Genomic DNA, 15,612 nt, shown 5'->3' on the forward strand with positions numbered 1-15,612 from the left:
CGGCGTCCTCAGCCCCGGCGGCGGGAGCGGCGGGAGCGCGGCGCCCGCCCGCCCAGTTGCCATGGTTTCCGGGGATCACGTGGGCGCGCGCGGCGGCGGCGGGGCGAAGGCGAGGGCGGGGCGCCGGGCGGGGGAGAGGCGCGGCCGCTGCGGGAGCGGGAGGAGCCCGAGATGCTGCCAGCCCTCCCGGGGCCGCGCTCGCTCAGCCGCCGCCGCCACACGGAGCAGCCGCGCGCCGGGCCAGCCGGGCCGCCGGGGCCCAGAGCGCCGCGCTCGCAGCCGCCCGCGCCGTCGGCGCTCGGCTTTGGTGGCCGCGGGGTCCGAGGCCGGACCGGAGAAGGGGGCGAGGGCGGCGCCAGGGCGCCCGCCGCCCCGGAGGCAGGATGAGCATCGAGATCCCGGCGGGACTGACGGAGCTGCTGCAGGGCTTCACGGTGGAGGTGCTGCGGCACCAGCCCGCCGACCTGCTGGAGTTCGCGCTGCAGCACTTCACGCGCCTGCAGCAGGAGAACGAGCGCAAGGGCGCCGCGCGCTTCGGCCATGAGGGCAGGACCTGGGGGGACGCGGGCGCCGCCGCCGCCGGGGGCGGCACCCCCAGCAAGGGGGTCAACTTCGCCGAGGAGCCCGCGCACTCCGACTCCGAGAACGGGGAGGAGGAGGAGGAGGAGGAAGAGGAGGCCGCGGACGCCGGGGCGTTCAACGGTGAGGAGCGACCCTCGGCGCCGCTGCCGGCTCCCCCGCGTGTCCCCGCCTCCCCTGCCTTCCCGTCGCGCCCACCCCCTCAGCATCCATTTCTGTCTTCTCCCACTCGCCCACCTTCCTCCTCTGCTCTCTGGTCGTGCCCTCCCCCTCGGCCTCCTCCGTCTGGAGGAGGGAGCTGGCGGCGCGCGGCTTCCCGGGCCGGGGTCCGAGGTGCTGGGCTGGGCGGGCGCCGCGGTGCGTGCAGGAAGCTGGCCCTCTCGGGGTGTCCAGGGGGGAGAGAACGCCGTCGTCAGCGTTCCCCGTGAGGAGCAAGCCGTTTGGCACTGGCTGAGGGTAGATCCACATCTAGGGTTCTCGCGCCGGCATTCCTGGAAACGGAGTAATTTATTATTTTCTAGTTGACACACAACAAAGGAATCTCTTTAGCCTGCAATCCACAGGGTGTTCCGAAGACCGGCTTTTAAAAATTTATTTATTTTTTAAGTATAAACCACATATTGAATGATTCGGTGCTTGAAAAATAATAATAATAATAATAGCGCGTGTGGAAACCACCCTGGGAAGTTCTGAAGGCTTGTCGGTTGTCTTTAGGATGAAAAGCCAGGGAGTGTTTGTAAGGACTGTGTCAGGCAGCAAAGCTGGAAAGAATGAATGGGAAAGAAAGAGGGATTTTCTCAAATAGCTGCTCCTGGCAAGTCCCACCCCTTCTGCTTACAACGCTCTCTCCCTGACACGCAGATACACTCGCATCGACACACATCTCCCTTCTTTATGGCATCCTAAGCTGACACACCTCGGTGTGCAAATGTGCCGTCCTCTTTGTGGTGTGAGGCAAACGTGCGTGCAGCATTGCACCAGCTCTTATTTATGTGCGCTGCTTGTGGTTTGTGTGTCGGCAGCGGGTTTCGTCTGGGTGGAAGAAAAAAAAAAACATTTTAAAGTGTCCTTTCATTTCCTTGTGTTGGAATGGGTTGTAAAGTCATGCATTTGAGCTTGTGCAAAGCAGCCCCTCAAACCCTGGAAATTAGTGCTCTGTGGAGATAAAAGGAAAGACTGGCGCCTAAGGTTTTGATTTTCTACTTTTTAGCGTTTGCCAGGATAGGATAATCATTGTCTTAATTGCTCTTTTTGCACAAGAATTAAATGCTTTTCTTGCTAGAAAGGAGAGCAGGATGAAAGAATGCGTGTTTTAAATAGATGGGGAGCCAGTAATGGATGACATAGAAAGGGCAGAGGCATCAGATACTTCTTTATGCTCCCAGTGCAGGCGTGCACACACGCATACACATGCATGTGCACATGAACGTGCACACAGGAAGGAAAAAAGGGCTCATTTCCCAGATTAGAAGAAACGAGGGGACTTGGTAAAGAATCTATATCATATATTGCGAACGTAACTAATATATTTTGTTTGTATAATGCTTTTAAAGTATTTGCATTGATGCTTCCGTTTTCTCCTTGCATTACTATATAGTGTGCACAGCACATAGATAGTTTTCATTTTGCAATAAAGAAATAAGCCATGAACTTCTAAACTGCAGGGACCGTTTTATGTAGCTTTGTTTTCTCCCGGGCACCTTTACTGTAAAAATTGCTTGATATGGGTTTTAATAAAAACCTGTTAAGCCATTGTACCATTTATCTCCCAGACCTTTCCCCAAGGAACTTAAAACTTTTTGACTGCAAGCAACTACAGCTTGATCGTTACCCAGCAGAATTGCAAAAAATTCATGGAAAAGTAGAACCTAAAGTATGAGTTTATTTTGTGCAAGAGAATTTTTTTTCTTAAGTTGTAAACGCCTGTTATGAAAAGACTGCACATGGATTTCAAGATTTTTTTTCCAAGATAATCTCATACTTTTAATTTTTCTGTGAGCTTTTAAAAAATATTTGAGGGCCAGCATTGTGGCACTGTGGGTAAAGCCACTGCCTGTGACATCAGCAACCCATACAGGCGCTGGTTGGAATCCCAGCTGCTTCACTTGTGATCCAGCTCCCTGCTAATGGCTTGGGAAGAGCAGCAGAAGATGGCCCAAGTGCTTGGGATCTTGCCATTCTTGTAGGAGACCTGGAAGGAACTCCTGGCTCCCACCTTTGGCTTGGCTGAGCCCTGGCCATTGCGGCCATCTAGAGAGTGAACCAGCAGATGAAAGATCTGTCGCATCCTTTTTGTCTGTAACTCTGACTTCAAATAAATAAGTAAGATCTTTAATAAAAATTTTAAAAGGGTTTTATCTTCTAAAAGATTTACTTATTTATTTGAAAGGCAGAGTGACAGAGACAGAGATATTCCATCCACTGGTTCTCTCTTCAGATGTGCTGGCGGAAGCCAGGAGCCAGACATTCCATCCAGATCTCTGGGGTGAGTGGCACGGACTGGTGGACCTGAGCTCTCATCTGCTGCCTTGCCAGGCGCAGCAGCAGGAAGCTGGCTCAGGAGCCAAGCAGAACCAGGCATCCACTACGGGATGTGGGTGTCCTGAGTGGCAGCCCAACTCCCTGTACCACAACTCGTGGCACTCCACGAGCTTTCTGCAGTACCCTCACCTATCTCTGTACAGCTCAGAATTTGGCAACAGCACTTTCTTCTGTTAGATACAGTGCTTTGGGATATTTTCTGTTCTAATCAAGTCTCTCTCTCGTTGTTGTTTTTTCTTTTAAAATAATTTGTGTTGAGATAAGACCCAAGGTTTGAAAACAAGTGTAGTCTCAACAAAGTGGTCAGTAGTTCTGTTTCGTAAAAGGCTGAATAATAAATATGGTAGACTTTGTGGTTCATATGGTTTGAGTCATTTTTCTTTTTTTTTTTCTTTCTTTCTTTCTTTTTTTTTTTTTTTTAAACAGCCCTTTAACTCCTTTCTGGGGGTTGGGATTGGACAAAAATGGCTGTAGGCTAAGGTGGCAATCGGAGCTGAGACCTGGTCAGAGAGGGGGAAAAAAAAAAAAAAAGTTGAGATAGTGCCTGGGACAGCATTGTGGGGCGAATTGTATCAGGAGTGAGCCTAAAACCTACAAAGCTATCAGTTTAATTATGTCAGTGTTCAGAAGTGTCAAAATACAAAAAACCCCAGGCACTGGGTAATTCTCCTGGTATAGTGAGAATATGTATTGGAAGACAAGCTTCGTTTTCTGTGGTACCAGTAAGCTGTGAGACCTGCTAGATCAATAATTCTTAGAAACCTCCCATGCATGTTCAGGAAATTTGGTCCAGATCTGAACATTCCTTGGTACCATTGTTAGAGCTTTTTTTAATAGGTTGGGATGTTTCGTGGTATCTTTTTTTTTTTTTCCCCCCAGCAGACATGTAGGTCATTCTGTATCTGTAGTTCCCTCACCATCCTTTGGAAAATATTGATCAACAGTGGTGATAGTATCTCCTTGTCTTAACAGTTAAAAAAAAAATAGCTGTCATTTAGTGACAGTTGCTGTGTGCTGGCACTGTCTAAATGCTTTAATGCGCTATCCCAGCTTTTTGAGAATGGCCATTATTTCACAGTACTGTGCCATAAAACCCGGGATTGGGACCCAGATGGGCCTCTTGACTCCCAGGTTGTGTCTTCAGGAGGGGCTGGGGCTAGAAGAACTTGAGTATGCCTTTTATATCTAGCTCTACTTGAGGCAATGCAATTTATCTGTAAGGCTCTGCAAAGTTATCTTGTCCCAGGCCCCACAAAGAAGTCCTGAGTAGCAGGGTCTGGTTTCTTACCTCATCTGTTGACCTTGAAGCCCATGACCATCATGGAGTTCATAAGTAAGTCAGGTTTTCCTCATTCTGTTTCCAGGAATGGTGATAGGTTTTCTGTCAGTTCATGTGCTCTTGCATAAATCCCTTTGGCGTAAATGATAGTCTTTTTGAGAAACTGCGGTTAAAAGGCAAGTTTTTGACCATGAAAACTGGTGTCCTTTGACATGGAGATTAAGTTGTGTGACCTTGGCCTTTATTGTATGGTGGGTTACTCAAATAAGCCAGGCTTGGAAATGCCCTGTGGTCCAAGGTTCAGGGATTTCAGAGGGTCGGGTGGCCTGGCTGTGGATCTGCCTGATGGTTCTTACTTCTTCCCAGCCGTTCCAGAGGGTCCCCTCCTCCTCTCCTATTGTCTTCTGACTGTGTTAGTTCTAATTCTGACTTTCTATTTCCTGTCTATCAATTCTAGTTAAAAGGGCAACCTTTAGGTGTAAGGATGAGAGCAGCGTCTGGCAGTCTCCTCCAGGGAAACTCTAGAAGGCTGGGAAGAGGCTAACTGGAGACCTTGTGGCATCTGCTCTGCCTTCCTCCTCATCCTGCAGAAAGTGAAAGTGACCTGATGCATCGCTTTTGAGAGCGTGGTGGCCATCGGCCTAGAATTGATCAGTAAGGTTTGCCATAGGCCAAAGAATTGAGTTCGTGCCAGTTTGGAGTAAAAGCAGCAGTAATTAATAGTTTAATTTAGGCATCATCTTCAGGTCTTGTGTTGCCTCAATGCTTTTCTCAGTGACATTAGTGAAATAAAAAATGACGTAAATACATTTCAGATTGCCCTGAAAATTTGACAAGGGGTAAACAAAATAAATTACATACAGGCATATGCAGACCAGCCAACCTGGGAGGAAAAGTCAACTGTTCTCATGTAAAGTATGGAAGAACTTGATCTTCTGTATTGTGGAAGAAAAAAGTCCTAGGGTTTAAAGCAGAGACACAGGCCAAAACACGTGGAACGCATCTCATGTAACGAGTATAACCGAGGAATATAAATTGAAATCTGCTGTGTAATAGCATGACTATGTCAGATCCTTGTTAGAGAACCGTGTCCACCTTTAACTTGCACAATTTAAAGGGAATATGGGGAACTTACATGCGGTTCTTAGGGCCATGCACACAGTACGGGAAAGTTGAAGCTCATGGTGATGGTGGTAGGTGATTAAGAGAGGAGCTTATCGTGAGAAGAAACGGTGGGAGGAGAATTGAGGAAGGTACTCATCTCTCTGGAGACGTTGTCCTGGCGGGTTATGGACAAGTATTCCCTCTGAGATACAGAATTAGAAGGACTGTGCTTCCTTGCAGCTGGAAGAAGACGTCAGAAGTCTGTCTGAGATGGTTTATGTGGTGCTTCTCGAATGAGGCAGCAGGAGCGGTAAGGACAGCAGCCAGCCTGACCTCCCAGAAGGCTGCTGTGTTCTTAACCAGCCCTTTCTGCTTCCTCTGGAGTTCACGGTCTGACTGATGGCAGAGTAGCAGAGAATAGTCATAATTTTAAAAATCGTTGCTTAGGCGGATTCATTAGGATCACCTCTGTGTGCCCTTAATGAAGATCCTGCTCGCTCGCTCTCTCTCTGCCAGTTGAAAGAAAGCAACCATTTGGCGCCTTTAGCCTCCTAGGTCGTGTGGCCACCACCATGTGACCAAAGAAACTGATTTTAGGAGCCCCTGCTGTGGTGCAGTGGATTATAAATCCCTGGCCTGCAGCACTGGCATCCCATATGGGAGCCCGTTTGAGTCCCGGCTGCTCTGCTTTCGATCCAGCTCTCTGTTAATGTGCTGGGGAAAGCAGTAAGTGGAAGCTGGCCCCTGTACCCATGTGGGAGACCCAGAAGCTCCTGCCTCCTGGCTTTGGATCGGCTTAGATTCGGCTGTTGTGGCCATTTGAAGAGTGAACCAGCAGTTGGAAGACCTCTCTCTGTGTATCTGCCTCTCTCTGTAACTGTGTCTTTCAAATAAATAAAATTAAAAAATCACAAAGAAACTGATTTTAGTGGTTCCAAGTACCTGTATAACTGACTGAAAGCCACACATCCTTTTTCTATAATATCAGCCTCTTAAAAGACATTCAACCTGTTTGAAAGAGACTCATGGAAGTTAGTCTTTTTGCATTAAATTCAGACATTTATTTTATGCATGAAGCACTGTGCTAGGTACACTGACATGTTACCATGTTAATAGTACCTTCCCCATAAGGTTGTATGGGTGGGTTAATACTCCGGTTCATAAGGCCCTTAGGATACATGGCAAGCCCTGATAGCTTGTTAGGTAAAGGATTTCATTGCTCACGAATCTCACAGGAGTGTAAAATTTGCTTACAGAATGGTGGTTTCATTGTGTCTTATGGAAATGAATCCAGCATCTGTACTTATTGGAGAGATGAAGTGGGACATTTGTTCCTGTGTTATTTCTTCTTAGGATTTCATGTGAAAGTTAGATTGCACTGTCGTGAATTCCAAATCATCTCAACTCATGATTGAAGCTAAGAGCTGCAGGATTTTGTAACTGGGAAGGCTTCGTATTAATAGTCTTCCACCGTTAGAGATTGACATGGTAATTTTAAAGCCTCCTGCAATGGATTACATCATTCATAAGAATGGGTGAAATCTTGGAGCTATTATTTTAGTTATGAGCCTACAACAATAGTATTAGAGAAGAGATTTAAAAAATATTTGGTGGTACACATGATAACTGGAGCTTTCCAAGGTAGAACAGTTAAGAAAGTTACTCATTTTAATGGTAATATTAAGTGGATTGCTCTAGAGTTTGAAATTGGGATGGCAAAGGACTTGTAATAGTGTCCTTTGTGCTTGTACCCATCTATTACTTGTGCTTTGGGACAGAGGAAGAAAGGGAGAAAACAGTGAAGCCAGGAGGGGCTGGAGGAGGGAGAGAACAAAGGAAGGGAAACCAGTTGGAATGTGTGAAGGCTTCTGCGGGTGACTTAATGTTTTGTCTGAGGGGAGGGTGTATAATAAAAACAACTGAACAAGAATCGAGGCATTCGATATTTTAATTTTCCTGCCTGCCTGAGGAAACCAAGCTGTTTAACCATTGTTTCATGTTAGGCAGTTGTTAAACTTTCCGTTGGAGGTTGCACATCAAGGGATGTGGAATGGGAGTCCATACTGAGTGGTTATTTATTGTTGCCCATCCCATTCCCAGGATTCCTGTAAATTTCCAGCTGTCAAGGTTTTGTTGCTGGCCGGGTCAAAAAAAAAAAACGAATGTCTGTGTGTTTTCCAGTGGTGCAAATGCCAACAGGAGACCTTTGAATCTGTCAATTAGGAGTCTGTTTATGGTCCCTGAGGAAGTCAGTTCCTGAGAGTGGTGGCCACAGAAAAGGCCTACGGTGGAGGTCGGGGTTGACATGGTGCTTCAGAGGGAGACGGCCATGACCCACCTCCCGGTCTGTGTTGCAAGCCTGCAGATTCACGGGCACCCGAAGCGTGCTGAGAAGGGATGTGTGAAAGTTGGAAGGCAGGTTACTGCTGTGTTCATTGATTCACTGCACAAATATTTACTGAGGGTCAGCCTTTTCTTTTTATTTATTTATTTTTTTTCAGAAAAAAATTATTTTTCTCTTATGTTTGTGCTCTCTGGTGCTCTTTAGCATAATCCCTTTGACAGAGACTATCTCATGGGGCATACATGTCATCTCTTCATTTCTTTTTGTTTTTAAGATTTCTTTTATTTATTTGAAATAATAACAATTACAGGAAGAGTGAGAGAGAAAGAGAGAGAGCGAGCGAGCAATCTTTCATCTGCTGGTTTGCTCCTCAAATGACCGCAATGGCCAGGTCAAAGCCAGGATCCAGGAGCTTCATTTGGGTCTCCCACGTAGGTGCAGGGACCCAAGCACTTGGGACACCCTCTGCTGATTTCCCAGGTGCATTAGCAAGGAGCTGAGTCAGAAGTGGAGCAGCCAAGACTCAAATCGGGGGGTCCTATGGGACACCAGTGTCACAGGCAGCGGCTTAACTCACTATACCACAGCATCGAGCCCCATCTCTTTCATGTCAGAGATGGAGCGGGTGAGAGACCAAGGAGCTCCTTACACAAATGGTATAGGTTTTGGCCTTGGAAGATTTCTCTTGTTCCCAGAACTATCACCAACATTCAGTACACTAGTTATATTATGAATTCCTTCTCCCTTCCGTCAAGGTGGTAGATAAGGTTGAAAAGGATGAAGAAAAGTACTTTAATGCTTTGGAAGAATTTCCTGTTTTTTCTTTGTTCTTTTTTTAAGATTTATATATTTAGTTATTTATTTGAAAGTTAAAGTGACAGAGTAAAAGAGAGAGATCCATGTACTCCCTCACTCCACAGTTAGCTACAACAGCCAGTGCTGGGCCAGGCCAAAGCCAGGAACCAGGAACTCCACCTGGGTCTCCCACAGAGGTGGCAGGTGCCCAAGTCCTTGGGCCACCGTCTACTGCCTTCCCAGATTTGTTAGCAGGAAGCTGGGTCAGAAGCAGATCAACCAGGGCTCGAAGCTGCACTCCCATATTGGATGCCAGTTTTTCAAGTGGCAGCTTACCCCGCTGCACCACAGCACTGGTCCCAGGTTGTTTTTTTAATGCTGTGAAATCTAACATTAGACTGTATTTTTTTGTTTTAATCAATTGCTTAAGAAGAGGCATGGAAAAGGATCGAGCATACAGTGATTTTTCTGAGTTGGATAAATTGTCAGTGTGTCCTTGGTCCTGTTCCTCTTGTGCTCCTAGCTTCAGCCACACCATCTGCTTGTGACAAATCCTCACTACAGAGACCCCACTACAGTGCTGGTCATTATTTGATGGGGTGAATTTTGTGTTTCAGCATTCAAAATGACTCAGGCTATTCCATTATGTAATTATTTTGCGGGAAGAATTCGAGCTAAAATTTTCAGGTCATGGCTTATATGAAAACAAAACAATCTAAAAAAAATCAGAACTATAAACACAGTTGGTGTAACATTTATAAATGTTTCAGCAATACACTCTGCCATGTGTAGCTTAATATGTTTGGAAACTAAAAAAAAAAAAATCATTGCAGTTGCTGCTGTTTAAAAATGTTTCTTAATTAAAAAAAAGACAAAAGGTCAAAATATAAACACATGTTCCACATAAAAGTGAAGCCAAGGAGATCCACTGTATACAGTTATTCCTGTATCCGTTTGGCTAGGGAGTGACATGGTTTAATTTACATTAGTGGTTCCAAGACAAAATAGTTCATGGGAGTGATATTGAGGGGAATTTTTTGGACAAAAAGGAAAGAAAGGAACTTCTATTTACTTAAATGCACTTTCAACCCAAAAAGCATCTTTTTCAAAAGGTCATGTTGCATTAAAACATGACTCAGCCATCTCATTCTCATTATTATGGAAAGCTAATGTTTGTTCAGCGGTGGTCTTTTTAAAAATTTAATAGTAATTATTGTTTTATTGTTGACGTTTTTTAGCTGCTTTCCCTAGCCTGAACAAGGTGGATCGCCTGCATGTCATTTGTCTTTCCCAAAGTGATGGAATCAGAATTTCAAATTGACAGACTAGTTTCCCTCATGTTAAAGCAGTATCATGGTCAAAAAGAATTACATATCAGCAAAATAAGTTACCTGGTTTTCCCCAAAAAAACTCACAGTCCATCCCTACACTGATCACAACTTGCTTTTCCTGTCTCCTTCACCCAGATGAGCACTTCATTCCCTGTAGAAGCCCAATGAAATATTTATTTTAGAAATAAACACCTAACAATAAAATGTTCGTTTTAGAAATGAACATCTAATACACTGAGCTTCACTCTCTAAACTTATTATGTACTCTTATTAACAAAATATATTTGAGTATGCATTCCTAATGTCTCTTTATGCATTTTTACATGTGCTAAAGCTATGTTAGTTTATTATGTTTATGAAAGTTCCCAGAACAGGAATTTTGAAAGAAGCAAAAAGGAGTTGTAGATAAATTCTAATTTTTTTCTGTACCTCAAGATAATGCCTTATCCACTGTCTTTTTTTTTTTTTTTAAGATTTATGTATTTATTCGGAAGGGAAAGTTACAGGCAGAGAGAGAGAGAGAGAGGTCTTCCATCCATTGGTTTATTCCCCAGATGGCCCCCATGTAGGTGCAAGGGCCCAAGGACTTGGACCATCTTCTGCTTTCCCAGGCCATGGCAGAGAGCTTGATCAGAAGTGGAGCAGCTGGGACCCGAACCAGTGCTCACATGGGATGCCAGCACTGCAGGCGGCGGCTTTAATCACTATGCCACAGGACTGGCCCCATCCACTGGCCGGCCCCATCACTGTCTTGAAGTAACATAAATGCCATTGTGGAGACAAAATTCTAAGCAATTCAACTTAACCTGATACTAAGTATGTAAGGTAGCTACAATCAATTTGATTTGATCACCTAGATAGAGTCCTGTGTGTGTGTGTGTGTGTATAAGTAAATAGACATTCACTAGAAAACTGACTCAACTTCTACCAGAAGTGTGGTAGAAGATATTCTGTTTTATGAAAGGAAATAAAATCATAATATGTGAAAGGGAAGATAACAGGCTTTGACTTTTTTTTTTTTCTTAAGATTTATTTATTTTGAAAGGCAGAGTTACAGAGAGGCAGAGGTGAGGCAGAGAGAGAGAGAGATCTTCCATCCGTTGGTTCACTCCCGAAATGGCCACAGTGGCCAGAGCTGTTCCAGTTGGAGCCAAGAGCTTCTTCCAGGTTCCCAGGTGAGTGCAGGGGCCCAAGGACTTGGGCCATCTTCTGCTACTTTCCCGGGCACAATGACAGGGAGCTGGATCAGAAGTAGAACAGCCAGGACTTGAACAGGTGCCCATTTGGGGTGCCAGCACTGCAGGTGGCAGCTTTACCTGCTGTGCCACAGCACTGGCCCCTGGGCTTTGACTATTAAGCCTATATTTCTATGTGTGGCTTGAATGCTGACCTAGATTGTAGAGTACTAATGTTCTTGGTGCAGAGTTTGTGGACGGAACAGAGAAAACTCACATCATGTTGTAGGTGTTTGGTTAAGAACTACAAAGTCGTGGGAATGCCTATCAGAATAGATTTGAATCCTGGCTGCTTTACTTCTGACCCAGCTCTCTGCTATGGCCAGGGAAAGCAGTGGAAAATGGCCCAAGTCCTTGGGCTCCTGCACCTGCCTGGGAGACCCGGAAGAAGCTCTTGGCTCCTGGCTTTGGATCTGCGCAGCTCTGGCCATTTGTTACCATTTGGGGAGTGAACAATCATATGGAAGACCTCTCTCTTTATCTCTTCTCTCTCTCTGTAACTCTGCCTCTCAAATAAATCTTAAAAAAAAAGAAAAGAAAGAAGAACATCTCTGGTGACAGTATGTGGTTCAGAGGGAGACTTTTCACTATCTTTCTTGTGACTTTTAAAGAAATATTTATTATACACTTGTAGTAGCTATCAGATCTGAAATGTAAAAGGACATGCGGGAAGGGTGATTCTTCCATAAATATCGATTAAGTAGTAAGCAAGCCATAATTTATAGAGGCACATGACATGGTCCTAAACTGACGTATCCGTATTCTCTTAATCCTAACGTCCGGTTCCCTGTCCACATCTTTCTAGCAAAACTCATTATTTCTCTGAAGTTCAATTTACATTTTACCCAACCAATAATCTTCGCACATTTCCCTTGTTGATATTAACAGTATCAAGGATGGTCAAGTGGATGCACCCTCTGTTAGAGTGAGCTGCAGGTGTCAGGTGTGCCAGCTACAGGGAGGAGTGTGCCAAAACATACCCTCTCTTTCCAGTTTTCCTATAGGTGTTGTGTTTGGAGCACAGTAGGTGCTCAGATATTTTTGAAGTTACACTCTGTTGAATACTGGATGTCTAATAAATGTCTGTAAATGTCCAGTGATTGAAAGCTTCTTAGGCATATTTTCTTTTCTTTTTTTTTTTTCCTTTCCTTTCCTTTCCTTTCCTTTCCTTTCCTTTCCTTTCCTTTCCTTTCCTTTCCTTTCCTTTCCTTTCCTTTCCTTTCTTCTCTCTCTCTCTCTCTCTCTCTCTCTCTCTCTCTAAGATTTATCTGTTTATTTGAAAGGTAGAATTACAGAGAGAGAGGTCTTCCATCTGCTGGTTCAGTCCCCAAGTGGCCACAATGGCCAGAGCTGGGCTGATCTGAAGCCAGGAGCCAGCAGCTTCTTCTTGCAACTTCTTCCAGATCTCCCACGTGGTGCAGGGGCCCAGGAACTTGGGCCATCTTCTACTGCTCTGCCAGGTACGTCAGCAGAGAGCTGGATCAGAAGTGGAGCAGCCAGGACTTGAACTGGCACCCATATGGGATGCTGGCATTGCACCTGCTACGCCACAACTCAGGCCCCTCTTAGACATGTTTCAAGTGTAACAATCTGAAGAAGAGTATCCTCACAGCCTTTTTTTTTTTTTAAAGATGTATTTATTTATTTGGAAGTCAGAGTTACACAGAGAGAAGAGAGGCAGAGAGGTCTTCCATCCACTCGTTCACTCCCCAATTAGCTGCAATATATAGTCCCCGATCCGAAGCCAGGAGCCAGGAGCTTTCTTACATCTAATTTCCTTATAATTCTGTAAAAAGAAGCTGAAAATTTTTTTTGTTGGACAGGCAGAGTTAGACACAGAGAGAGAAACAGAGAGAAAGGTCTTCCTTCCGTTGGTTCACCCCCAAATGGCCGCTATGGCCAGTGCTGCGCTGATCTGAAGCCAGGAGCCAGGCGCCTCCTCCTGGTCTCCCATGCGGGTGCAGGGCCCAAGCACTTGGGCCATCCTCCGCAACTGCCTTCCCGGGCCACAGCAGAGAGCTGGACTGGAAGAGGAGCAATTGGGACTAGAACGCCGTGTGCGGGTGCCGCAGGCGGAGGATTAGCCAAGTGAGCCGGGGCACCGGCCTGAAATATGTTTTGATGTTTGAATTTTAACAAACGACTCATTTGTAAAAAGAGATACTTTATGGAAAATGAAATTGTGAAAATCTCTCAGAAGCATGGTGTTTTCCATTAAAATATAGTACTCAGATTGGCTGATCATATCTGATCACATTGAGAGATTTTGTTTGCTAGGACTGCTAGAGCAGAAAAGTATTTTTCCCTGTTTCTAAAAATTGTGAGCTACTTCCAGAATACAGAAAGAATCAGAGACTGTATAAGGAACCCTCACGCAAGCCATCTCTTGTCTCTTGGAAATTTTCACATTTAGGCTTCCTTCAAGTTTTTTTGTTTTTTTCTTGTGAAAATTCCCCAGGTATGCAGTGTTTGGTGTTTTTTTTTCCTGTGAACTGTTTTGGATCATCAGGTAGCCTTTCTCCATAATTTAGAGAGAGTGCTATTTTGAATATCTTCAAAGTTTGTATAAATAATGAATGCATTTACAAAAGTTTCTTTGCTGCAGCTTAACCCTCAATTTATTTTTGAGAATCATAGTTGAGATGATTTATTGATTGGTGTAGCTCTAGTTCATTTATTTTAAACTGCTCTGTAGCATACCCTTGTATAAATAAACAGCAGCCATTCTTTAGTAAATATTTTGGTTGTTCCCAATTTGTTATTATAGTGCTGCAGTGAACATTGTGTATGTGTGTGTGTGAGGGAGAGATAGATGAGTTGAATTCCTCTTCCCCATCCCTTTCCCCTCCACCCTCCCTCCTTCCCTTCTGTCTTTGCTCTACTTCCTCCTTGCCCCATTCTTTTGCAGTTTTGTAGTAGGGTTTTGTTTCTTGGCTCCTTTGCCTTTTTTTGCTTGTTTACTTCTCCTCCTGGGCTCCCCTCCTATCCCCCTTCTCCACCCCCTCCCTTTTAATATTCTGGTTATTATGCCTTTGTTAGTATGAATTGAAAAAAATGTCTCCTAGTCTTGAGCTTGTCTTTTTGTTAAGAGTTTCACACTTAAGGCTTTAGGTCATCCATAATTTTATTTTTATGTGGTTTGAAATAGAATTTTTTAATTTTAAAAAATTTGCATTTTTCATTTTTTTCTGTATTGATATTTTAAAATAAAACCACTTAAAAAAAAAATAGGGCCAGCGTTGTGGCACAGCAGGTTAAGGCACCACCTGTGATGCCTGCATCCCATATGAGTGCCCCTTTCAGTCCCAGCTGCTTCACTTCCAATCCAGCTCCCTGCTAATGCACCTGGCAAAGCAGTGCACTATGGCCCAAGTACTTGGGCCTCTGCCACCTATGTGGGAGACCCAGATGGAGTTCCTGGCTTCTGCCTTCTGTTTGACCTGGCCCTGTCCATTGTGGCCATTTGGGGAGTAAACCAGTAGATGGAAGATCCTCTGTCTCTCTCCCCCTCTCTCTGTAAATCTGCTTTTCAAATAAATGAAATAAATCTTTCTTAAAAATATATTTGAGAGAGAAATAGAGATATCCCATCTACTGGTTCTTTTTCCAATGTCTGCACTGACTAGGCCTGGACTGGAGCTGGGCAGAGGGCAAGACTGGACCCAGGAGCTGGAAACTCAATCTAAGTCTCCATGTGATGGCAGGAACCCACTTACTTGAGCCATCACTGCTGCCTCCCAGGAGTCAGCAGCCAGAAGTGAGTATCAAACCCAGATAGGCATCTTAGCCAGTGACTTAACTGCTAGGCCAATGCCTGCCCCTTCTCCCCCATGCCAGTAAATTTTAAATGCTATGTTTCCATATTTATGTAAATACACTTAAAGTCTTTTTCTTGTTTTATTAGTTCATTTATTCTTCCATCAATACCTCTTTCTCATAGTTAATATGGTTTTGATGGTCTTGATATGTGGTATGGTATGGTAAGACTCCTACCTTTTTCCCCTTTCACAGTTGTTTGAACTGTATGTAAGCTTTTATTCCATAGATCTTTCAAACTGTTCTTCAGTTTTATAGAAACATTTTATTGGAAATTTCATTGAAATGTCTTGGCTTTATAAACAAATTTGGAAAAAAATACATTATAATGATGTTGAATTTTCCTATCCATGTACATGGTATGTCTCCCTTTCTCCAGGCTTTCTTTCATAGTCAAAGCATTTCAATAATGTTTTGTCATTATTCCATAATGGATTTTCTTATCTTTACTTAGTTTTATTCCTAAATCATATAATTTTTGTTATTATTTTACCGGAGTTTTTTTCTACTACATATTCTAATTTATTATCACAGAGACTATATAAAAGGAGTTGTTAAAACTCTGTAATAAAAAAAGACCCTAAACAA

General features: G+C 44.3%; 1 protein-coding gene across 1 annotated transcript in view; it reads left to right on the forward strand.

Moving 5' to 3' along the window:
* Positions 1-331: 331 nt before the first annotated feature.
* Positions 332-15,612, forward strand: part of PRKAR2B (protein kinase cAMP-dependent type II regulatory subunit beta) — a 126,566-nt gene continuing 111,285 nt past the window's right edge. Inside the window, exon 1 of the mRNA XM_062216826.1 lies at positions 332-702. Within this exon, the coding sequence (XP_062072810.1) occupies positions 384-702 (319 nt within the window). The 5' untranslated portion in view covers positions 332-383. The remainder of the gene's footprint in view (positions 703-15,612) is intronic.

Source organism: Lepus europaeus, chromosome 1 (assembly GCF_033115175.1).
Source record: "Lepus europaeus isolate LE1 chromosome 1, mLepTim1.pri, whole genome shotgun sequence".
In the NCBI taxonomy this organism is placed as follows: Eukaryota; Metazoa; Chordata; class Mammalia; order Lagomorpha; family Leporidae; genus Lepus; species Lepus europaeus.